The sequence below is a fragment of the Carcharhinus amblyrhynchos genome, chromosome 7, assembly GCF_965287045.1.
Source record: "Carcharhinus amblyrhynchos chromosome 7, sCarAmb.v2.hapA, whole genome shotgun sequence".
Taxonomy (NCBI): domain Eukaryota; kingdom Metazoa; phylum Chordata; class Chondrichthyes; order Carcharhiniformes; family Carcharhinidae; genus Carcharhinus; species Carcharhinus amblyrhynchos.
The window spans coordinates 120,342,339-120,365,850 of NC_137330.1; the positions used below are offsets into that span (position 1 = coordinate 120,342,339).

General features: G+C 48.6%; 1 protein-coding gene across 1 annotated transcript in view; it reads left to right on the forward strand.

Annotated features, from left to right (window-relative positions):
* LOC145345618 (calpain-14-like) overlaps positions 1-23,512 on the forward strand; it is a 113,283-nt gene that overhangs the window by 30,302 nt on the left and 59,469 nt on the right. Inside the window, exons 6-9 of the mRNA XM_080193451.1 lie at positions 3,901-4,075; positions 7,123-7,194; positions 9,916-10,004; positions 17,344-17,418. Of these exons, the coding sequence (XP_080049577.1) occupies positions 3,901-4,075; positions 7,123-7,194; positions 9,916-10,004; positions 17,344-17,418 (411 nt within the window). The remainder of the gene's footprint in view (positions 1-3,900; positions 4,076-7,122; positions 7,195-9,915; positions 10,005-17,343; positions 17,419-23,512) is intronic.

Genomic DNA, 23,512 nt, shown 5'->3' on the forward strand with positions numbered 1-23,512 from the left:
TATGTCACTGCTGTCAGTGTCACTGCCTGCAGGATCTTTATTGATGGTGCATGCTGGTGGGACTGAGAGGATCAGAACCAATCCCAACCCTGATCTCAGCACTATCTACACACATTCAGCAGCCGTGACTGACTGGCACTCATAGCCTTGAACATTAATGGGTCAGGATGAGAGGTAAAAGTTTAAAGGGCAAAGGAAAAAGGTCAAAGGGGCAGTGTTTGAGTAATCAGATAGCTTAGAAAGAGGCAACACAGATACAGTGGATCAAACACTGTCCAGTGATTCCCATGTCACTGCTCTCTCCTCCTATCCTTGTAAATCTTTACCCTTCATTTTGAACATTAGGAATTGTTATTTTATGCCACACTGCCAACGGCACAGTGGTTAGCACTGCTACCTTACAGCGCCAGGCACCCAGGTTCGATTCCTCAGGTCACTCTCTATGCAGAGTCTGCATGTTCTCCCCTAGTCTGCTTGGGTCTCCACTGGGTGCTCCACTTTCCTCCCGCAGCCCAAAGATGTATGGGTTAGGCTGATTGGTTATGCTAAATTGACCCGAGTATCAGGGGGATTAGCAGGGTAAACATGTGGCGTTACAGAAATAGGGCCTGGATGGGATTGTGATCGGCATAGACTCGATGGGCCGAATGGCCTCCTTCTTCACTGTAGGGATCTATGATTCTACTGAGCATTGTCAATGCTAATTCAGAAAGAGAACTGCACAAGCTTGGTCTCTACTATATCATTCTTAGGTGCTTATAAGATTAAAGTTTATTTATTAGTCACAGGTAAGGCTTACATTAACACTGCAATGAAGTTATTGTGAGGTTCTCCTAGTCACCTGTCTGAGTCAATACACCTAACCAGCACTCTTTTGGACTGTGGGAGGAAACCGGAGCACCCGGAGGAAACCCACGCAGACACAGGGAGAACGTGCAAACTCTGCAAGTGACCCAAACCGGGAATCGAACCTGGGTCCCTGGCGCTGTGAGGCAGCAGTGCTCACCACTGTGCCACCGTGCCACGCCTAGGCTAAATCGGACCTCATAGGGGTGTTACAAACAGGAGAAGTGTTAATTTAAAAACACTCCTTTCTTTTGATTTATTTCCCTCTTTAGAAACGTGGGTGTATTTCCCATCCCCTCAGCTTTAATACAATCCAATTCTCTATTAATAACCCCACAGCAAACTCAACATAGGGTGAAGTGAAAGAGCCTGCTAATGTGCAGACATCCAAAACGCAAATAGGGTTCACAATGCTTCCTTATATTCAGATAACAAAGAGAGAGATAGAGAGCAAAGAAAGATTTACAGTGCAGAGACCACAGAGAAAATAAATATTGTTTCATGAGGGTTCCAGAATCAAAATCCAATGAGGTTTTATTCCCAGAGATTGGTGGGTTAAAAATGCTGGATAATTCATTTTTCCAATGGTGTTGACTTCACAAGGTGAGATTAGCACGCAATGATGAAACAGTCTTGAAGGCAATGGTACACACTTCCCCGCAAACGCAGGGTAGACACACCGAGCTGTCCAAATTGGACCAGAGCTCCTTTGGTGTGGTCTACTAGCAGACTGAGCTACGCAGTTCAGCAAGGCAATATTCCACAAAGCAGAGGTGTGTTAAATAGGAACCATAAAACTATAGAATGGTTACAGCACAGAGGGACGGCCATTCAGCCCATCCTGTCCATGTCAGCCTGAGGACACACAGATGCCCTTTTTAATCCCACCTTCCTGCATGCGGCCCATGGCCCTAAAGCTTACAGCACTTAAGGTATAGATCCAGGTACTTTTTAAAAGATGATGTGGAGATGCTGGTGTTGGACTGGGGTAAACACAATAAGAATTCTCACAACACCAGGTTAAAGTCCAACAGGTTTATTTGGCAATGCTCCAAAAGCTTATGCTACCAAATAAACCTGTTGGACTTTAACCTGGTGTTGTGAAACTTATTACTTTTTAAAAGAGTTTAGGGTCTCTGCCCCCACCACCAACTCGGGCAGCAAATTCCAGACACCCACAACCCATTACGTAAAAAAGTTCTCCTCCTACACCTTCTGCCACTTACCTTGAATCTCTATCCCCTGGTTCTAGAATTCTCCACCAAGGGAAACAATTTTATCCTGTTCATTCTATCTCTTCCCTTCATAATTTTGTACATCTCCATCAAGTCACCCCTCAGCTTCTTTGTTCCACGAAAAATAACCCCAACCTATCCAATCTCTCCTCATTCCTACACTTTTCTAACCCTGGTAATATTTCTGTAAACTTTCTCTGCTTTCTCTCTCCAGAACAATTATATCCTTCCTATAATGTGGTGACTAGAACTTCACACAATATTCCAATATTCCAGTGTTTTATACAATTCCAACATGACATCCTTACTTTTATACCCTATATCTCTGCCAATGAAGGAGAGCATTCTATAGGCCTTCTTTCCAACCCTGTCTACATGAGACAGGGTTTCCCTTGTCCTCAAAGCGGGAAAGTGGAACTGATCCACTTCAGATCAGCCATGATCTTATTGAATGGCGGGGCAGGCTCGAAGGGCCAGATGGCCTACTCCTGCTCCTATTTCTTATGTTCTTATGTATGAACTGCTGCCTTTAGGGACCTGTGTATTTGTACACCGAGATCTCTCACTTCATCTGTCCCTCTTAGTACATTCCTATTTATTGTGTACCTCCTATCACTGTTTGACCTCCCTAAATGCATGACCTTACAATTCTCTGTGTTAAGATCCATCAGCCACTTTACAGCCCACGCCAACAACCCATCAATACCTACCTCATATTAAGTTGGTCTTTCTCTACACTAATGTTACATTCTGCAGCCTCACCGTTCCTTCTCAATGAAAAGTATGCTTTTTCTGTACAGCATGCAAGAAACGATACTTTTCACTGTACGCTAATACAAGTGACAAGAATAAATTAAATCAAATCCCTTGTTTTAGAGATTACAGCTATCCTCTACACTATCCGATACTCGGCCAATCTTTGTGTTGTCTGCAAATTTCCCAGTTGTGCCCCTCACATTCACATCCAAATTGTTGATATATAACAGTAAAGCCCTGTGGAACACCACATGAAACAACTTCCCATTCGTAAGGACATCCATTGATCATTATCCTTTGTTTCCTGTCACTAAGCCAACTTTTTATCCAGTTTGCCACATTACCCTGTATGCCATTGGTTTTTACTTTTTTCACTAATCTCCCAGATGGGACCTTGTGAAACAAGTTGCTAAAATCCATGTACAACCTCTGTATTACTTTCATCAATCCTTTTGGTCACTTTCTCAAAGGAATCTATCAAATTTGTCAGGCAAAATCTTCCTTTAACAAATCCATGCCGACCATCCCTGACAAGTCCATGACGTTCTAGGTGCAGTAATCCTATTTCTCAAGATTGGTTCCACTAATGTGCCTATCACCGATGTAAGACTAACTGGTCTATAATTGTTTATAATTAAACCATTAACTATAATTAATATAATTAACAATTAATATAAACAGAGGGTGTGGGGGGAGGGGAGGGGGTGTTGGGGGGGTGTGGAGGGGGAGGGTATGGGAGGGGGAGGGGTGGGGGTAGGGGGTGGAGGGGTGGGGGGTACGGTGTGGGGGGGAAGGTGGGGGAGGGGGTGGGGCTAGAGTGTTGGAAAGAGGGGGAGGGGCTTCAGGGTGTGGGGGGGGGAGGGTGTCAGGGGAGGGTGTTGGGGAGAGGAGGAGGGTGTTGGGGGGTGGAGGGGAGAGTGAGGAGGGGCAGGGTGTTGGGGAGAGGGGAAGGGTATTGGGGGTGTGGGGAGGAGGGGGTGGGGGGGAGAGGTGGGTCTGGAACATCCCACCAGTCAGATAGATAGTTTCAGTCAGTCTTTCTTTTCTCCCTCCCGTGGGACAGGCTGTATGGATCATACGGAGATTTGCAGATGGGAAGTATCTCGGATGCTCTGGTGGATTTCACAGGTGGGATTAAATCCAGAATCTTACTGGAGAATGCACCGTCAGATCTCTGGGTGAGAATGAGAAGAACCCTCGAGCTCGGCTCCTTCATGGGCTGCAACACTCAGTCTGAGGTAAAAGTGACCCTTCCTCATTTCATCCTGTGTGAGTTTAAACTTCAAAAAGGGGAACAGAAACAGGTGATTTACAGAATCCTACAGTGCAGGTGGAGGCCACTCGGCTCATTAAGCCTGCACCAACAACAATCTGACCCAGGCCCTAATCCCCAACATTTACCCTGCGAATCCCTCTGTTAATAAGGGAGACTTCAGCACGGCCAATGCACCCTAACCAGCACGCCTGGGAGGATCCGGAGCACAGGATAGCTCACTCTGCCACAGGGATATCTTACTGTCCCACAGGGATATCTCACTCTCCCACAGGGATATCTCACTGTCCCACAGGGATATCTCACTCTGCCACAGGGATATCTCACTGTCCCACAGGGATATCTCACTCTGCCACAGGGATATCTCACTGTCCCACAGGGATATCTCACTCTCCCACAGGGATATCTCACTGTGCCATAGGGATATCTCACTGTCCCACAGGGATATCACACTATGCCACAGGGATATCTCACTGTCCCACAGGGATATCTCACTGTCCCACAGGGATATCTCACTGTGCCACAGGGATATCACACTATGCCACAGGGATATCTCACTGTCCCACAGGGATATCTCCCTGTCCCACAGGGATATCTCACTGTCCCACAGGGATATCTCACTGTCCCACAGGGATATCTCACTGTGCCACAGGGATATCTCACTCTCCCACACGGATATCTCACCCTGCCACACGGATATCTCACTGTCCCACAGGGATATCACACTATGCCACAGGGATATCTCACTCTGCCACAGGGATATCTCACTGTCCCACAGGTATATCTCACTCTGCCACACGGATATCTCACTGTCCCACAGGGATATCTCACTGTCCCACAGGGATATCTCACTGTTACGTAGGGATATCTCACTCTGCCACAGGGATATCTCACTGTCCCACAGGGATATCTCACTCTGCCACAGGGATATCTCACTCTGCCATAGGGATATCTCACTCTGCCATAGGGATATCTCACTCTCCCACAGGGATATCTCACTGTCCCACAGGGATATCTCACTGTCCCACAGGGATATCTCACTCTGCCACAGGGATATCTCACTGTCCCACAGGGATATCTCACTCTGCCACAGGGATATCTCACTGTCCCACAGGGATATCTCACTCTGCCACAGGGATATCTCACTCTGCCATAGGGATATCTCACTGTCCCACAGGGATATCTCACTGTCACACAGGGATATCTCACTCTGCCACAAGGATATCTCACTGTCCCACAGGGATATCTCACTGTCCCACAGGGATATCTCACTGTGCCAAAGGGATATCTCACTGTCCCACAGGGATATCTCACTCTGCCACAGGGATATCTCACTGTCCCACAGGGATATCTCACTCTGCCACAGGGATATCTCACTGTCCCACAGGGATATCTCACTGTGCCACAGGGATATCTCACTGTCCCACAGGGATATCTCACTGTGCCACAGGGATATCTCACTGTCCCACAGGGATATCTCACTCTGCCACAGGGATATCTCACTGTCCCACAGGGAAATCTCACTCTCCCACAGGGATATCTCACTCTGCCATAGGGATATCTCACTGTCCCACAGGGATATCTCACTATCCCACAGGGGTATCTCACTCTGCCACAGGGATATCTCACTGTCCCACAGGGATATCTCACTCTGCCACAGGGATATATCACTGTCCCACAGGGATATCTCACTCTGCCACAGGGATATCACACTCTGTCACAAGGATATCTCACTCTCCCACAGGGATATCTCACTGTCCCCCAGGGATATCTCACTCTGCCACAGGGATATCTCACTGTGCCCCAGGGGTATCTCACTCTGACACAGGGATATCTCACTCTACCACAGGGATATCTCACTGTCCCACAGGGATATCTCACTCTCCCACAGGGATATCTCACTGTCCCACAGGGATATCTCACTGTGCCACAGGGATATCTCACTCTGCCATAGGGATATCTCACTCTCCCACAGGGATATGTCACTGTCCCACAGGGATATCTCACTGTCCCACAGGGATATCTCACTCTCCCACAGGGATATCTCAGTCTGCCATAGGGATATCTCACTCTCCCACAGGGATATCTCACTGTCCCACAGGGATGTCTCACTGTCCCACAGGGATATCTCACTGTCCCACAGGGATATCTCACTGTGCCACAGGGATATCTCACTGTCCCACAGGGATATCTCACTGTCCCTCAGGGATATCTCACTGTCCCACAGGGATATCTCACTGTGCCACAGGGATATCTCACTGTCCCACAGGGATATCTCACTGTCCCACAGGGATATCTTTCTGTCCCACAGGGATATCTCACTCTGCCACAGGGATATCTCACTGTGCCACAGGGATGTCTTGCTGTCCCACAGGGATGTCTTGCTGTCCCACAGGGATATCTTGCTGTCCCACAGGGATATCTCACTGTCCCACAGGGATATCTCACTCTCCCACAGGGATATCTCACTCTGCCATAGGGATATCTCACTGTCCCACAGGGATATCTCACTCTGCCACAGGGATATCTCACTGTCCCACAGGGATATCTCACTGTCCCACAGGGATGTCTTGCTGTCCCACAGGGATATCTTGCTGTCCCACAGGGATATCTTGCTGTCCCACAGGGATATCTCACCTTCTGCTGCTTTCCACTTATTAATAGGCATTTTGTTCATTACTTTTTAAAATGATCAATTTATTACTCTTGCATTAATTTTTTTAACATTACACCAGACCTTCTGAAATTTGCTCCTTTGAATGATAGAAAAAAACATGTGGCAGAAAGGTTGGATGAACCTGCAGCTCTGAAATGTGCTGTGTGGTGCTGGGTTAGCTGTGGGGCTGAGGTCCTGTCCCAGGGCTACAGGGACTCACAGGAACACTGTGGGGATTGTCAATGCTTGTCATTGGAGCCCCCATCATCCCAGTGATCCCGTCACCAATTCTCTGCAACAGGGAGTGAGCGGACCTCCCAATCCATTGACTTTGTGTTACTTCTGTTCCTGACTAGGATGGCAGGGAGCAGAAATTGCCGAATGGACTGGTGTTGACTCACGCGTACACAGTAACTGGTGCTGAAGAGGTAATGTCCTCGTGTTGTTCGAGAATTGTATCAGAAATCTTCAGAGACTCGAGGCTGTATGAGTGTCACAGGGAGGAAACAGGAATGTTGGAGAAGGTGGGGTGGGGGGGGTGGTTGTAAGAGTTTGGGGCAGTGAAATATTTCAAGTTGGACAGACCATAAAAGATCAATCCCTAACTATCCGGCATACTGTGGATTGCACTGGGATTGACCAGGTAGGGCAGTGCGGGCGTTTCCAGAGCAGTTCACCATCCTGATGGACAGGAGGAAAGGAAACAGTGGTGGGATTGCTCCGCTAATTGACGACGGCTTTAATAAGAGAGGGATGACCTTTGCTCTGGTCCAGATGTAGAATTAGTTTGGGTTGAGATCCTTTATTCTTTCTATGGACTGCCATTAGCAGCCTTTCCCCTGGTTTCTGTGACTATGACTCATCTTTCATTCTCTCACCCTGCAATATAAATACCTCCCATTTTCTCTGCCTTTTAGCTTTGACAAAGGGTTGTCTGGAAACCTCAGCTCTTTTCTCCCCTTACAGCTGCTGCCAGACCTGCTGAGATTTTCCAGCATTTTTTCTTTTGGTTTCACATTCCAGCAGCCGCAGTAATTTGCTTTTATTTAGTATCACAGGGCTCACTGCTGGTGCCTATGTCCACTCAATATCACTGATTTGGCTGAAGAGAACAAATGAGGGTTGTTCAATTTGTTGATGCTATGAAGATAGTTTAATAATTTGTGAAGAGGACGTAAGGTAGAGGGGGGAGGGGTGATACTCCCAAAAAGGTTCAAAGTGCTGAATTTGTGGGAAAACTGGTATGAATCGTGATTGTTTTTTCAGTGGGAATTCAGGCTCGAATCTCCAAATGCAGAAATCATAATTGAGAATATCAGTAAAAGCTCGGGGAGGGTGGGGCCTATTCGCGCTGGAGTCCGACAGTTCCAGAACTCTGCACGTGCACAGTGACCCCGAAATCTCAGCCGACACTTTGCTGGCCAGCTCGATCACTGGCCAGCCCGGGACCCCCGCAGTGCTGCTCCTCCAGGATCCCCCCCCTCCCCCAAGGCCCGATCACAGCCTCCACAAGCATTCCCAGGCCAGCCCCCATCCATCTCCAGCCTCTCCACCCCAGCAGTAATAATCCCCCCATCCTCCTAACTCCCACCCACAGAAGGCAGAACCCCCCCCCAACTCCAGCAGACCACCCTCTCCCCAACCCCCCAGCCCACCCCAATCGCCAGCTTTCCTCCAGTGTGTGTTAGCCTGTGTGCATGTGTGTGCATGTGTGTGTATGTGTGTGTGTTTAGCCTGTGTGTGTGTGTTTAGCCTGTGTGTTTAGTCTGTGTGTGTGTGTGTGTGTGTTGTCTGTGTGTGTGTGTGTGTGTGTGTGTGTGTAGTCTGTGTGTGTGTGTTTAGTCTGTGTGTGTGTAGTCTGTGTGTGTGTGTTTAGTCTGTGTGTGTGTAGTCTGTGTGTGTGTGTTTAGTCTGTGTGTGTGTGTGTTTAGTCTGTGTGTGTGTGTGTGTGTGTGTCTGTCTGTGTGTAGTCTGTGTGTGTGTGTTTAGTCTGTGTGTGTGTAGTCTGTGTGTGTGTGTTTAGTCTGTGTGTGTGTGTGTTTAGTCTGTGTGTGTGTGTGTGTCTGTCTGTCTGTGTGTAGTCTGTGTGTGTAGTCTGTGTGTGTGTATGTGTGTGTGTGTGTGTGTGTGTTTAGTCTGTGTGTGTGTGTGTGTTTAGTCTGTGTGTGTGTTTAGTCTGTGTGTGTGTGTCTGTCTGTCTGTGTGTAGTCTGTGTGTGTGTATGTGTGTGTAGTCTGTGTGTGTGTCTGTGTGAGTGTGTTTAGTCTGTGTGTGTGTGTTTAGTCTGTGTGTGTGTGTGTGTCTGTGTGTAGTCTGTGTGTGTGTGTATGTGTGTGTAGTCTGTGTGTGTCTGTGTGAGGGTGTGTGTGTGTTTAGTCTGTGTGTGTGTGTTTAGTCTGTGTGTGTGTAGTCTGTGTGTGTGTGTGTGTTTAGTCTGTGTGTGTGTGTGTGTCTGTGTGTAGTCTGTGTGTGTGTACGTGTGTGTAGTCTGTGTGTGTGTGTTTAGTCTGTGTGTGTGTAGTCTGTGTGTGTGTGTGTGTGTGTTTAGTCTGTGTGTGTGTGTGTGTCTGTGTGTAGTCTGTGTGTGTGTACGTGTGTGTAGTCTGTGTGTGTGTGTTTAGTCTGTGTGTGTGTAGTCTGTGTGTGTGTGTGTGTGTTTAGTCTGTGTGTGTGTGTGTGTGTCTGTGTGTAGTCTGTGTGTGTGTACGTGTGTGTAGTCTGTGTGTGTGTCTGTGTGAGTGTGTGTGTGTGTTTAGTCTGTGTGTGTGTGTTTAGTCTGTGTGTGTGTGTGTGTGTGTGTTTAGTCTGTGTGTGTGTGTGTGTGTCTGTGTGTAGTCTGTGTGTGTGTACGTGTGTGTAGTCTGTGTGTGTGTCTGTGTGAGTGTGTGTGTGTGTTTAGTCTGTGTGTGTGTGTTTAGTCTGTGTGTGTGTGTGTGTGTGTGTTTAGTCTGTGTGTGTGTGTGTGTGTGTGTCTGTGTGTAGTCTGTGTGTGTGTACGTGTGTGTAGTCTGTGTGTGTGTCTGTGTGAGTGTGTGTGTGTTTAGTCTGTGTGTGTGTGTGTGTGTGTTTAGTCTGCTTGATGCTGTTTATTGTGGATGTAACCAGTCCTGAATTGTGTTTGTGTTTTTTCGGTGGTGTGTGTGGAGCAGATTCCGTACGGAAACCGAATGGAGCAGTTAGTCCGAATCCGGAATCCCTGGGGGAATGACGTTGAGTGGAATCAGCGTTGGAGTGATGGGTGAGTTTCACAGTTACCATGACGACTGATTATTATAGGACAGTGTTGGTTCTTACTCCCTCTGGCCCGGCTCCCTGTACTGCACACACTGAATGGCTCTTACTGTCAGACAGGTTTCCTCAGTGAGGACTCCTCTGTGTCCCTGTGTGGAGAGTAATTAGTTAAAGTTTCTATTACACAATCTAGCTGGAAGCTGCAGAATCGTCTCATTACTATCTTCATGGTAAATCGGAGGGAAACTCCCAGGTATCTGCCTCCCCTGTCCTTCTCGGTGGAAGTGATTGTGGGTTTGGAAGGTGCTGTGTAAGGAGCCTCAGTAAGTTCCTGCAGTGAATCTTGTAGATGGTCGCTGTGTGCCAGTGGTGGAGAGACTTGATATTTAAGGTGATGGATGTGGTGACAATCAGGCGGGCTGCTTTGTCCTGGATGGTGTCGAGCTTCTTGAGTGTTGTTGGAGCTGCAGCCATCCAGACAAGTAGGAAGTAGTCTTTCACACTCCAGACTAGTGTCCCATTGATGGTGGACAGGCTTTGGGGAGTCAGGTGGTGAGTTACTCCTGCAGTATTCCTAGCCTCTGACCTGCTCTGGTCGACACAGTATTGATATGGCTGGTCCAGTTCAGCTTTCGGTCAATGGTAACCCCCTCCCCCCAGGGGATTCAGCGATGGTCATGCCATTGAGTGACGGGGGGGGGCGATGGTTCGATCCTCTCTTGACCCAGGTGATCATTGCCTGGCACTTGTGTGGTATGAATGTTCCTTGCCCACTTGTCAGTCCAAGCCTGGATATTGTCCAGGTCTTGCCGTATTTGGATCAAACTGTTTCAGTATCTGATAAAGAGCATTGTACAATCAGCAAAACATCCCACTTCTAACCTCACGACTGAGGGAAGGTCATTGATGAAGCAGCTGAGGATGGTTGGGCCAAGGACACTACCCTGAGGGACTCCTGCAGAGATATCCTGCAGCTAAATGACTGCCACTCTGCTTAGGATGGGGTGGGGGGGGGGAGTCCGCTGTCACTCTGCTCGAGATCGGGGGGGGGAGAGGGGAGTCCGCTGTCACTCTGCTCGAGATCGGGGCGGGGGGGGGAGAGGGGAGTCTGCTGTCACTCTGCTCGAGATCGATGGGGTGGGAGAGGGGAGTCCGCTGTCACTCTGCTCGAGATCGGGAGGGGGGGAGAGGGGAGTCCGCTGTCACTCTGCTCGAGATCGGGGGGGGAGAGGGGAGTCCGCTGTCACTCTGCTCGAGATCGGGGGGGGAGAGGGGAGTCCGCTGTCACTCTGCTCAAGATCGGGGGGGGGAGAGGGGAGTCCGCTGTCACTCTGCTCAAGATCGGGGGGGGGAGAGGGGAGTCCGCTGTCACTCTGCTCAAGATCGGGGGGGGGAGAGGGGAGTCCGCTGTCACTCTGCTCGAGATCGATGGGGGAGAGGGGAGTCCGCTGTCACTCTGCTCGAGATCGGGGGGGGAGAGGGGAGTCCGCTGTCACTCTGCTCGAGATCGGGGGGGGGAGAGGGGAGTCCGCTGTCACTCTGCTCGAGATCGGGGGGGGGGGGGGGAGAGGGGAGTCCGCTGTCACTCTGCTCAAGATCGGGGGGGGGAGAGGGGAGTCCGCTGTCACTCTGCTCAAGATCGGGGGGGGGAGAGGGGAGTCCGCTGTCACTCTGCTCAAGATCGGGGGGGGGAGAGGGGAGTCCGCTGTCACTCTGCTCGAGATCGCGGGGGGGGGGGAGGGGCCCGTGATTAGTCTGGGTGGTGAGGAGTGGGGGGGATAAGGGGGTCAGTAATGTTGTGGGGGTGGGCAGTGTATGTGGTGGCTGGGGGGAGGCATTATCCGACCCCGGGAGCAATGTACCGGGGGAGCAGCAGTCTATCTCTTTCTTTTTGCGCGTGTGCAGTTGGAGGCTCTGATCAGAGCTGCAGGATTTCAGGCACGTTAATCCCCGCCCTCAGGCTTGTGCAGCGCGATTCGGATATTTTTTCAGGCAGAGTGGGTATAGGGGTATCTGAGAACGGGTCTAAAAGTTGGATCTGAAACACTCCCAGTTTCACTTAGAATCAAAATGATAAAATCGGGCCCATACAGTCAGTCTTCCTGTTCCTGCAGCCTTACTTTCGTATTGTATTTCCCCTTTTTAATCAATCCCTTGGTACCTCTTTGCTGAATTCTTCTGCTCCCAATCCTCAGACCTATTACTTCTCTTGGCCAGTCTGTATGCTTCTTCCTTAGATCGGATACTATCTCTCATTTCCTTTATTAGCCATGGATTGGCTCTCTTACCCATTTAATTTTGTGCCAGACAGGAAGAAACAGTTGCTGCAGTTCCCCCACGCGTTCATTGAATGTTTGCCATTGTTTATCCACTGTCATCCCTTTAAGTAACTCTCCCCAATCTATCAACACACTCCTCATATCCTCATAGTTTCCTTTATTTAGATTCAGCATCCTAGTCTCCAAATCAACTACTTCACTCTGCATCTTGATATAAAATTCTATCATGTTATTGTCGCTCATCGCCATGGAGTCTGGTACATCACTAACTGCAGGCTGATAAACTGCTGTGTTAGAATGGGGATCTCACACTCAATGGTGCTGGTTCCAACTAAATGATAGTTATTGAGAGTCGAGAATTAATAAACCAGTTATTCCGGTCTATATGGAACCTTGTATTGTAGAATTAGCAATGAGTTTGGCAGCACCAACCCTGAAAGCCTTTACTCCTCCTCAGCCTTACTATCAGGGTTTAATATTGCTGGAGCAATTATCATATCATCAAATAGATGCTCGAGGCAATTTTTACAATAAATATGGACAAACATAATCACATTTTTGCATGTAAGGATGGAGAGCATCCTTGTTGGAGATATTATACAAACAGGAGCCAGCCCCTCCAGACTGCCCCACCTATGATAAGATCATGTTTGGCCTGATTGTGCTCTTTACCTTCTTCCCAAACCCTAGACCTTTTCACTCCAGTGACTGGGTTACAGTTGGTGTTGAAACTTGAGAGATTTTTATCCTGTGGGTTTTGTAATTTCATTCTTGGGATATGGATGTCATGAGTCAAGCCAAAATTTATTGCCATCCCTAATTGTCCTCGAGAAGGTGGTGGTGAGCTGCCTTCGTGAACCGCTGCAGTCCCTGAGGTGTAGGTACACTCACAGTGCTGTTAGGGAGCAAATTCCAGGATTTTGACCCAGTGACAGTGAGGGAACGGAGCTATATCTCCAAGTCAGGATGGTGAGTGACTTGGAGAGATACCTCCAGGTGTTGGTGAACCCAGCTATCTGCTGCTCTTCTCCTTCTAGACAGTAGTGGTCTATGAGGTCATAAGATATAGGAGGAGAATTAGGCCATTTGGCCCATTGAATCAGCTCTGCCATTCAATCATGGCTGATTGTTTCTCAACCCCATTCTTCCACCTTTTCCCCATAACCTTTGATCCCTTTACCAATCAAGAACCTATCTATTTCTGTCTTAAATACACTCAATGACCTGGACTCCACAGCCTTCTGTGGCAATGAATTCCACAGGTTCACCACCATCTGGCTGAAGAAATTCCTCCTCCACTCGGTTCTTATTCTGAGGCTGTGCCCTCAGATCCTAATCTCTCCTACTAATGGAAACACCTTCCCCATTGCCTCTATCCAGGCCTTTTGATATTCTGTAAATTTCAATGAGATCTACCCCTCATCCCTCTAAACTCCATCGAGTACAGAGCCAGAGCCCTCAGACACGCGTGTGTTTAGAAGGTGCTGTCTGAGGAGTCTTGTTGAGTTCCTGCAGTGCAACTTGTAGATGGTACACACCACTGTCACTGTGGGTCGCTGGTGGAGGGAATGAATGTTTAAATGCTGGAAGCTGGGGCCAAATGACCTCCTCTTACTCCTGGCTGGCACCTGTTTGTGTGATATCTCCAACAAGGATGCTCTCCATCCTTACATGCAAAAATGTGATTATGTTTGTCCATATTTATTGTAAAAATTGCCTCGAGCATCTATTTGATGATACGATAATTGCTCCAGAAATATTAAACCCTGATAGTAAGGCTGAGGAGGAGTAAAGGCTTTCAGGGTTGGTGCTGCCAAACTCATTGCTAATTCTACAATACAAGGTTCCATATAGACCGGAATAAATGGTTTATTAATTCTCGACTCTCAATAACTATCATTTAGTTGGAACCAGCACCATTGAGTGTGAGATCCCCATTCTAACACAGCAGTTTATCAGCCTGCAGTTAGTGATGTACCAGACTTCATGGCGATGAGCGACAATAACATGATAGAATTTTATATCGAGATGCATTGTCCTGAACGGTGTTTCTGAGTGTTGTTGGAGCTGCGATCATCCAGACAAGTGGGGAGTTTCTACCACACTCCTGACTTGTGCCTTGTAGATGGTGGACAGGCTTTGTGGACTGTTCCTAGCCCCTGAGCTGCTCTGATAGCCACAGTATTTATATGGCTGGCCCAGTTCAGTTTCTGATCAATGGTGACCCCCAGGATTTTGACAGTGGGGAATTCAGCGATGGTGATGTTATTGAATGTTAATGAGACATGGTTATACTCTGTCTTCTTGGCGAAGATCATTACCAGCACTATCTATGGCACTAATGTTATTACCACTTATCAGCTCAAACTTGAATACTGTCCAGGTTTTGCTGCGTTTGGACACGGACTGCTTCAGTATCTGAGGAGCTGTGTGAGGGAAACTCCTTTCTATTCTTCCCAAAAGATGTAAGGTGAAGGTTAATCTGCATCTAAGTCATTTATCAGCATGTGGAATGAAATGTGAGTGTTCACAGCTGGTTCACTAACCAGGGAGGCTTAATGTGAATTCGACAGGGCTGTGGCAGGCCCCAACCCAGTATTATGGACACTCAGCACACTGGTTGGTGAGGGATGTAAATGGTCCTTTCTGCTGTGGGTGATAATGACTTGTTGCCCTCACTATGGACAATGGAAAAAAATCTCTTCTTCCAAACCCTTCCTTCTCATCAGGACAGTTCACACATCAGTCTAGTAACCCAGAGACACAGGATAATAGTCATAGAGTCAGGCACAATCTTACAATAATACCTGGGTCTCACTAATGACATGTAAATCAGGTCATTAATTAATATTTAAATTAGTGTCGTCCCTCACAGGGTCCTAAGATCGAGACAGAGTTTTCCAGCTCAGAAAGAGGCCCTTCGGCCCATCATGTTTGTGCTGGCCTATCTATCCTTATCCCATTTTCCAGCACTTGGTCCATCACCTTGTATGTTGTGGGGGTGACGATTCTCCCACCCAGGAGACATCAGCACAGGCTGTTTTGCGGACTTCCCGTTGGGTTTCCAAGCTTCTGCGTGTCTACCAGCTGAAGATTTCCAGACTAATTATCTCTGCGTTGGAAATTAGCATGGAGCTGATTACAATATGGAAATTGGCTTTTCAGTGTCATTAGCAGGCCCAGGACTGAAGTCTCCGGTCTGTTAGCCTCTCTGCCCCAACAGGAGTATCTCCCTCCAGCAGACAGGGAGCTGGAGTCCTGACCCTGCTGGAGTGAATGAAGGCCACGCAGGCCCCCCGGGAGATCGGGGATAAGGCAGGGGGTGCCCCCTGGCACTGCCCAAAGGGCACCTTGGCACTGCCCAGCAGGCATCAGGCAGTGCCATGGGGGGGGGGGTGGGGGCAGAACGGTGGGGTCTATTGCGGGTAGGGCCTATAGAGGGGTCGATCAGTGGGGATGGGGGAACCTGCACAGGAATCACAGGGGGAGGGAGGGAGGACAGCGATCGGGGCCGGCCATCTGGGTTGGGGGGGTAGGGTGGATATGAGGTGGCCCAGAGCAGGGGCGGGGGCTGGGGTAATTGGAGATGGCCTGGGAGGCCAGCAATCATGGGGAGGGGGGGTCAGTGATGTGAGATCGCAGGGTTGGCCAGTGATCGGGAAGCCAGCAGTACGGGATTACTGTGCATGTATCGATCTATCAGAGCGGAGATTGGCAGTCCACACTGACAGATCGGTGCATACACAATGATCCGCTCTGTTCTATGCTGCCAGCCTCTCCAGCGGGAATGGGCCCTGCCCAATGATTTCCAGAGTGAATCTCTCTAGGGTGAGAGTGTCAGAGAATCGATCTGAGAATCACGCTAAACAAATCAGCGTTTTCACACAAATTTGACACTTTGAATTTTTTTGGTGCTAAATGCTTCTCCCATCCTTTCAGACAGTGAGTTCCAGGTTCCCACCACCCACTGGGTGAAGAAGATTTTCCTCAAATCCCCTCTAAATCTCCTACCCTTGACCTTAAATCTATGCCCCCTGGTTGTTGAGCTCTTTACTAAGGGGAACAGTTTCTTCCTACCTACTCTCTTCATGTCCCTCATAATTTTGTACAGCCTGATGAGGACTCGTCAGCCTTCTTTGCAGTAAGGAAACAAGCCCAGCCTAACCAGCATCTCTCCATAGCTGAAACACTCCAGCCCATCACAGTCAATCTCCTCTGCACCTGTTCCACTTTGTTGGAAAAACCCATCTGGGTCAGTAATGTCCTTTAGGGAAGGAAATCTGCTGTCCTTACTGTTCTGATCTACATGTGACTCCAGAGTCACAGTAATGTGGTTGACTCTGAAATAGTTCACAAGCCAGTCAGTTCAAGGTATGTTTATCAGAGGAAAACCCCCCCCAGGAGAGTTCTCAGGGACTGAGTTGGAGCAGCTAGGTCAGGGAGTTAGGATGTCAGCGGATTTGTAAAGGATAGCAGGAAGGTGATGGGGATCCCATCACCCCAACTGATATCTCAGTGATGTGATACAGTCCTGTCTCTGAGTCAATACATCACAGGTTGAAGAAACACTTCAGAGAAGTGAGTCCAGGATGCAGGTTAACCCTCCAGTGCTGTCCTGTGGGAATGCTGCATTGTTAAAAAGGCTGTCGTTTAGACAAGACTAAAGTGACCTCCTGTCTCTGGTTCATGCAGCTATGAAAGCTCTGATTATTCACAGGGTTTAATCCAGAAGTACTGGCCAACATTCTTCCCTCATGCAGCAAAACTGAAACCGGTGAACTGGTCCTCCATTGCTGTTTGTGAGATCCTGATTGTGTATTTCATAACATGAGAACGGGGGTGGCATCCCCTGGTGAGGCTCTGTATCCAAAACAGTCTCTCTTTATAAGGCTCTGGGTATTTAATTTTAAAAATGTTTATAACAATATCATTACCATAAAATTAACGGAAAACTGAGAGTGTTTCACGCTAATTGGAGTTTGACTCACTCACTTGAAGGTGGGATTTCACTGGGATTAGAATTCGCTGTAGCTATTGATGTTCCTATTTCCATGTCTTACAAAACAGGTCTCCGGAGTGGAACCGGATTGATCCCAGAATCAAGGATAATCTCCTAATAAATAGGGAAGACGGAGAGTTCTGGTAAGAAACATGTAATAAACATATTTCCTGATGGAACTTCACTCCCTGTGTACAGATCCCAGGATCAGATCTCCCACTCCCTGTGTACAGATCCCAGGATCAGATCTCCCACTCCCTGTGTACAGATCCCAGGATCAGATCTCCCACTCCCTGTGTACAGATCCCAGGATCAGATCTCCCACTCCCTGTGTACAGATCCCAGGATCAGATCTCCCACTCCCTGTGTACAGATCCCAGGATCAGATCCCCCACTCCCTGTGTACAGACCCCAGGATCAGATCCCCCACTCCCTGTGTACTGATCCCAGGATCAGATCCCTCACTCCCTGTGTACAGATCCCAGGATCTGATCCCCCACCCCCTGTGTACAGATCCCAGGATCAGATCCCCCACTCCCTGTGTACAGATCCCAGGATCTGATCTCCCACTCCCTGTGTACAGATCCCAGGATCAGATCCCCCACTCCCTGTGTACAGACCCCAGGATCAGATCCCCCACTCCCTGTGTACAGATCCCAGAATCTGATCTCCCACTCCCTGTGTACAGATCCCAGGATCAGATCCCCCACTCCCTGTGTACAGATCGCAGGATCAGATCCCCCACTCCCTGTGTACAGACCCCAGGATCAGATCTCCCACTCCCTGTGTACAGATCCCAGGATCAGATCCCCCACTCCCTGTGTACAGACCCCAGGATCAGATCCCCCACTCCCTGTGTACTGATCCCAGGATCAGATCCCCCACTCCCTGTGTACAGATCCCAGGATCTGATCCCCCACCCCCTGTGTACAATCCCAGGATCTGATCCCTCACTCCCTGTGTACAATCCCAGGATCTGATCCCCCACCCCCTGTGTACAGATCCCAGGATCAGATCCCCCACTCCCTGTGTACAGATCCCAGGATCTGATCTCCCACTCCCTGTGTACAGATCCCAGGATCAGATCCCCCACTCCCTGTGTACAGATCCCAGGATCAGATCCTCCATTCCCTGTGTACAGATCCCAGGATCAGATCCCCCACACCCTGTGTACAGATCCCAGGATCAGATCCCCCACCCCCTGTGTACAGATCCCAGGATCAGATCCCCCACTCCGTGTACAATCCCAGGATCAGATCCCCCACTCCGTGTACAATCCCAGGATCTGATCCCCCACCCCCTGTGTACAGATCCCAGGATCTGATCCCCCACTCCCTGTGTACAGATCCCAGGATCTGATCCCCCACTCCCTGTGTACAGATCCCAGGATCAGATCCCCCACTCCCTGTGTACAGATCCCAGGATCTGATCCCCCACTCCCTGTGTACAGATCCCAGGATCAGATCCCCCACTCCCTGTGTACAGATCCCAGGATCAGATCCCCCACTCCCTGTGTACAGATCCCAGGATCAGATCCCCCACTCCCTGTGTACAGATCCCAGGATCTGATCCCCTACTCCCTGTGTACCGATCCCAGGCTCAAATCTTCACTTCCTGTGTACAGATCCCAGGAATAGACTCTGATCCCCCACTCCATATGTACAGATCCCAGGATCACATCCTGATTCCTCCAACAATCATGCATATTTATATAGTATATTTAACTTGGTAAAATGTATCATAGAGTCATAGTGGTCTACAGCAGGGAAGCAGGCCCTTCAGCCCAACTTGTCCATGCCACTCTTTTTTTTAAACCCTTATGCTAATCCCAATTGCCAGCATTTGGCCCATATCCCTCTATACCCATCATACCCATGTAACTGTCTAAATGCTTTTTAAAAGATAAAATTGTACCCGTCTCTACTACTACCTCTGGCAGCTTGTTCCAGACACTCACCACCCTCTGTGTGAAAAAATTGCCCCTCTGGACCCTTTTGTATCTCTCCCCTCTCACCTTAAACCTCTGCCCTCTAGTTTTAGACTCCCCTACCTTTGGGAAAAGATATTGATTATCTACCTTGTCTATGCCCCTCATTATTTTATAAACTTCTACAAGATCACCCCTCAGCCTCCTACACTCCAGAGAAAAAAGTCTATTCAACCTCTCCTTATAACTCAATCCATCAAGTCCCAGTAGCATCCTGGTAAATATTTTCTGCACACTTTCTAGTTTAATAATATCCTTTCTATAATAGGGTGACCAGAGTTACACACATTATTCCAAGTGTGGCCTTACCAATATCTTGTACAACTTCAACAAGACATCCCAACTCCTGTATTCAATGCCTTCTTCACCACTCTGTCCACCTGTGACTCCACTTTCAAGGAGCTATGAGCATGTATCCCGAGATCTCTTTGTTCTGTAACTCTCCCCAGTGCCCTGGTTCAATCTACCAAAATACATCACCTCGTATTTGTCTAAATTAAACTCCATCTGCCGTTCGTCAGTCCACTGGCCCAATTGATCAAGATCCCGTTGCAATTGAAGATAACTTTCTTCACAGCCCACTATGCCACCCACCTTGGTGTTATCTGCAAACATACTAACCACGGCCCCTATATTCTCATCCAAATCATTAATATAAATTACAAATAACAGTGGACCCAGCACTGATCCCTGAGGCACACCACAGGTCACAGGCCTCCAGTTTGAAAAACAGCTCTCTACAAACACCCTCTGTCAAGAAGCCAATTTTGTATCCATTTAGATACCTCACCCTGTATCCTGTGAGATTTAACTTTATGCAACAACCTACCATGCGGTACCTTGTCAAAGGACTTGCTAAAGTCCATGGAGACAACATCAACTGCACTGCCCTCATCTACCTTCTTGGTTACCCCTTCAAAAAACTCAGTCAAATTTGTGAAACATGATTTTCCACTCACAAAGCCATGTTGACTGTTCCTAATCAGTCCTTGTGTCTCCAAATGCCTGTAGATCCTGTCTCTCAAAATACTTTCCAACAATTGACCCACCACAGATGTGAGGCTCACTGGCCTGTAGATCCCAGGCTTTTCCCTGCAGCCCTTTTTAAACAAAGGCACGACATTTGGACTGGGTGGCATGCCTTATGAAGTTAGGTTGAGGGAGCTGGGTCTCTTCTCCCTGGAGAGACGAAGGTTGACAGGCGACCTGATAGAGGTTTATAAAATGTTGAGAGGAATAGATAGGGTGGATTCTCAGAGGCTATTTCCCCGGGTTGAAATAGTCGCTACGAGAGGACACAGATTTAAGGTGCGGGGAGGAAAGTACAGAAGTGATGTTAGGGGTAAGTTTTTCACTCAGAGGGTGGTGAGTGAGTGGAATCGGCTGCCGTCAGTGGTGGTGGAGGCGAACTCGCTGGGGTCTTTTAAAAGACTTCTGGATGAGTATATGGGGTTTTATGGGATTGGGGGTTATAGATAGGTGTTGATGTGATCGGTGCAACTCGTGGGCCGAAGGGCCTGTTTGTGCTGTAGTGTTCTATGTTCTATGTTCTATGTTCATTTGCCACCCTCCAATCTTCAAGCACCTCACCCAATATATATACATGTCTGTGTCACGATAGGCTTGTATGTAAAACAACATTTACACATTGAAAGATATTCAGGAAAAAGCTTAGTCTAGAAGTCAGTTCTAAGGGGAATCTTAAAGGAGGAAGTGAGATGGCGAGACAGAGAGAGAAAGAGAAAATGCTGGAAAATCTCAGTCATTCTGACAGCATCTGTGAAGAAAGAACCAAAGTTAATGTTTAAAAAGAATCGAACGGAATCGCTGTGCTAACTCTATTCTCTGTCCATACTCACTGTCGGAGCTGGTGAGAGTTTACAGCATTCTCTATTTTATTTCAGAATTCCAGTATCCGCAGTATTTTTATTTTTATTAATAGTGAGACAGAGAGGAATTCCGAGTTTGGAGTCTCAACAGCTGAATGCACCCGTATCAATGGTGAGGTGACTGAAGTGGGAGATAGACAGGAGACCAAAAATAATTAGCAGCAGATATGTCAAAGGGTGTGAGGCTGGAGGAGAATAGAGAGAGTGAGGGATGTGAAGCTGGAGGAGATTACATAGATGGGGAGGGATGTGGGGAAGGGGGGAGATTACAGAGATAGGGAGGGATGTGGGGGCTGGAGGAGATTACAGAGATAGGGAGGGATGTGGGGGCTGGAGGAGATTACAGAGATAGGGAGGGATGTGGAGATTGGGGGAGATTACAGAGATAGGGAGGGATGTGAAGCTGGAGGAGATTACAGAGATAGGGAGGGATGTGGGGATTGGGGGAGATTACAGAGATAGGGAGGGATGTGGGGGCTGGAGGAGATTACAGAGATAGGGAGGGATGTGGAGATTGGGGGAGATTACAGAGATAGGGAGGGATGTGAAGCTGGAGGAGATTACAGAGATAGGGAGGGATGTGGGGATTGGGGGAGATTACAGAGATAGGGAGGGACGTGGGGCTGGAGGAGATTACAGAGATAGGGAGAGATGTGGGGATTGGAGGGGATTACAGTGATAAGGAGGGATGTGGGGATTGGGGGAGATTACAGAGATAGGGAGGGATGTGGGGATTGGGGGAGATTACAGAGATAGGGAGGGATGTGGGGATTGGAGGAGATTACAGAGATAGGGAGGGAGCTGGGGATTGGAGGAGATTACAGAGATAGGGAGGGAGGTGGGGATTGGGGGAGATTACAGAGATAGGGAGGGATGTGGGGATTGGGGGAGATTACAGAGATAGGGAGGGATGTGGGGATTGGGGGAGATTACAGAGATAGGGAGGGATGTGGGGATTGGGGGAGATTACAGAGATAGGGAGGGATGTGGGGATTGGAGGAGATTACAGAGATAGGGAGGGATGTGGCGATTGGAGGAGATTTCAGAGATAGGGAGGGATTTGGGGATTGGGGAGATTACAGAGATAGGGAGGGATGTGGGGATTGGGGGAGATTACAGAGATAGGGAGGGATGTGGGGATTGGGGGAGATTACAGAGATAGGGAGGGATGTGGGGATTGGAGGGGATTGCAGAGATAGGGAGGGATGTGGGGATTGGGGGAGATTACAGAGATAGGGAGGAATGTGGGGATTGGAGGGGATTACAGAGATAGGGAGGGATGTGGGGATTGGGGGAGATTACAGAGATAGGGAGGGATGTGGGGATTGGAGGAGATTACAGAGATAGGGAGGGATGTGGGGATTGGGGGAGATTACAGAGATAGGGAGGGATGTGGGGATTGGAGGAGATTACAGAGATAGGGAGGGATGTGGGGATTGGGGGAGATTACAGAGATAGAGAGGGATAAGAACATAAGAACATAAGAAATAGGAGCAGGAGTAGGCCATCTAGCCCTTCGAGCCTGCCCCGCCATTCAATAAGATCATGGCTGATCTGTCGCTGCTCAGTTCCACTTTCCCGCCCTCTCCCCATAACCCTTAATCCCCTCTCTTATCAAAAACCCATCAACCCGCGTCTTAAAAATATTTAGCGAGGCAGCCTCCACCACTTCAACGGGCAGAGAATTCCAGAGATTCACCACCCTTTGAGTGAAGAAGTTCCTCCTCAACTCCGTTCTAAACCGCCCCCCTTTTATCTTGAGGCTGTGCCCCCTAGTCCTACTGTCTTTTTTGAGCGGGAAGAGTCTCTCCACCTCTATCCTATCCATCCCATTCATCATCTTATACGTCTCAATGAGATCTCCCCTCATTCTTCTAAACTCTAACGAGTACAAGCCTAGTTTATTCAGCCTCTCCTCATAGCTCAACCCCCTCAACTCCTGTATCAGCCTAGTAAACCTCCTCTGCACTCCCTCCAAGGCCAAAATATCTTTGCGCAGGTGCGGCGCCCAAAACTGCACACAGTACTCCAGCTGCGGCCTCACCAATGCCCTATACAGCTGCAGCAAGACCTCCCTACTTTTATATTCAATCCCCCTCGCTATGAAGGCCAGCATCCCATTCGCCTTCCTGACCACCTTCTGCACCTGCAAGCTGGGTTTTTGCGACTCATGCACAAGGACCCCGAGGTCCCTCTGCACCGTCGCCTGTTGCAGTTTTTCGCCCTGTAAGTAATAGTCCTTCCTACCATTCTTCCTACCAAAGTGGACCACCTCACACTTGCCAACATTAAATTCCATTTGCCATTTCCTGGCCCATTCGCCCAGCCTATCTAGATCCTTCTGCAGACTCTCTACACCCT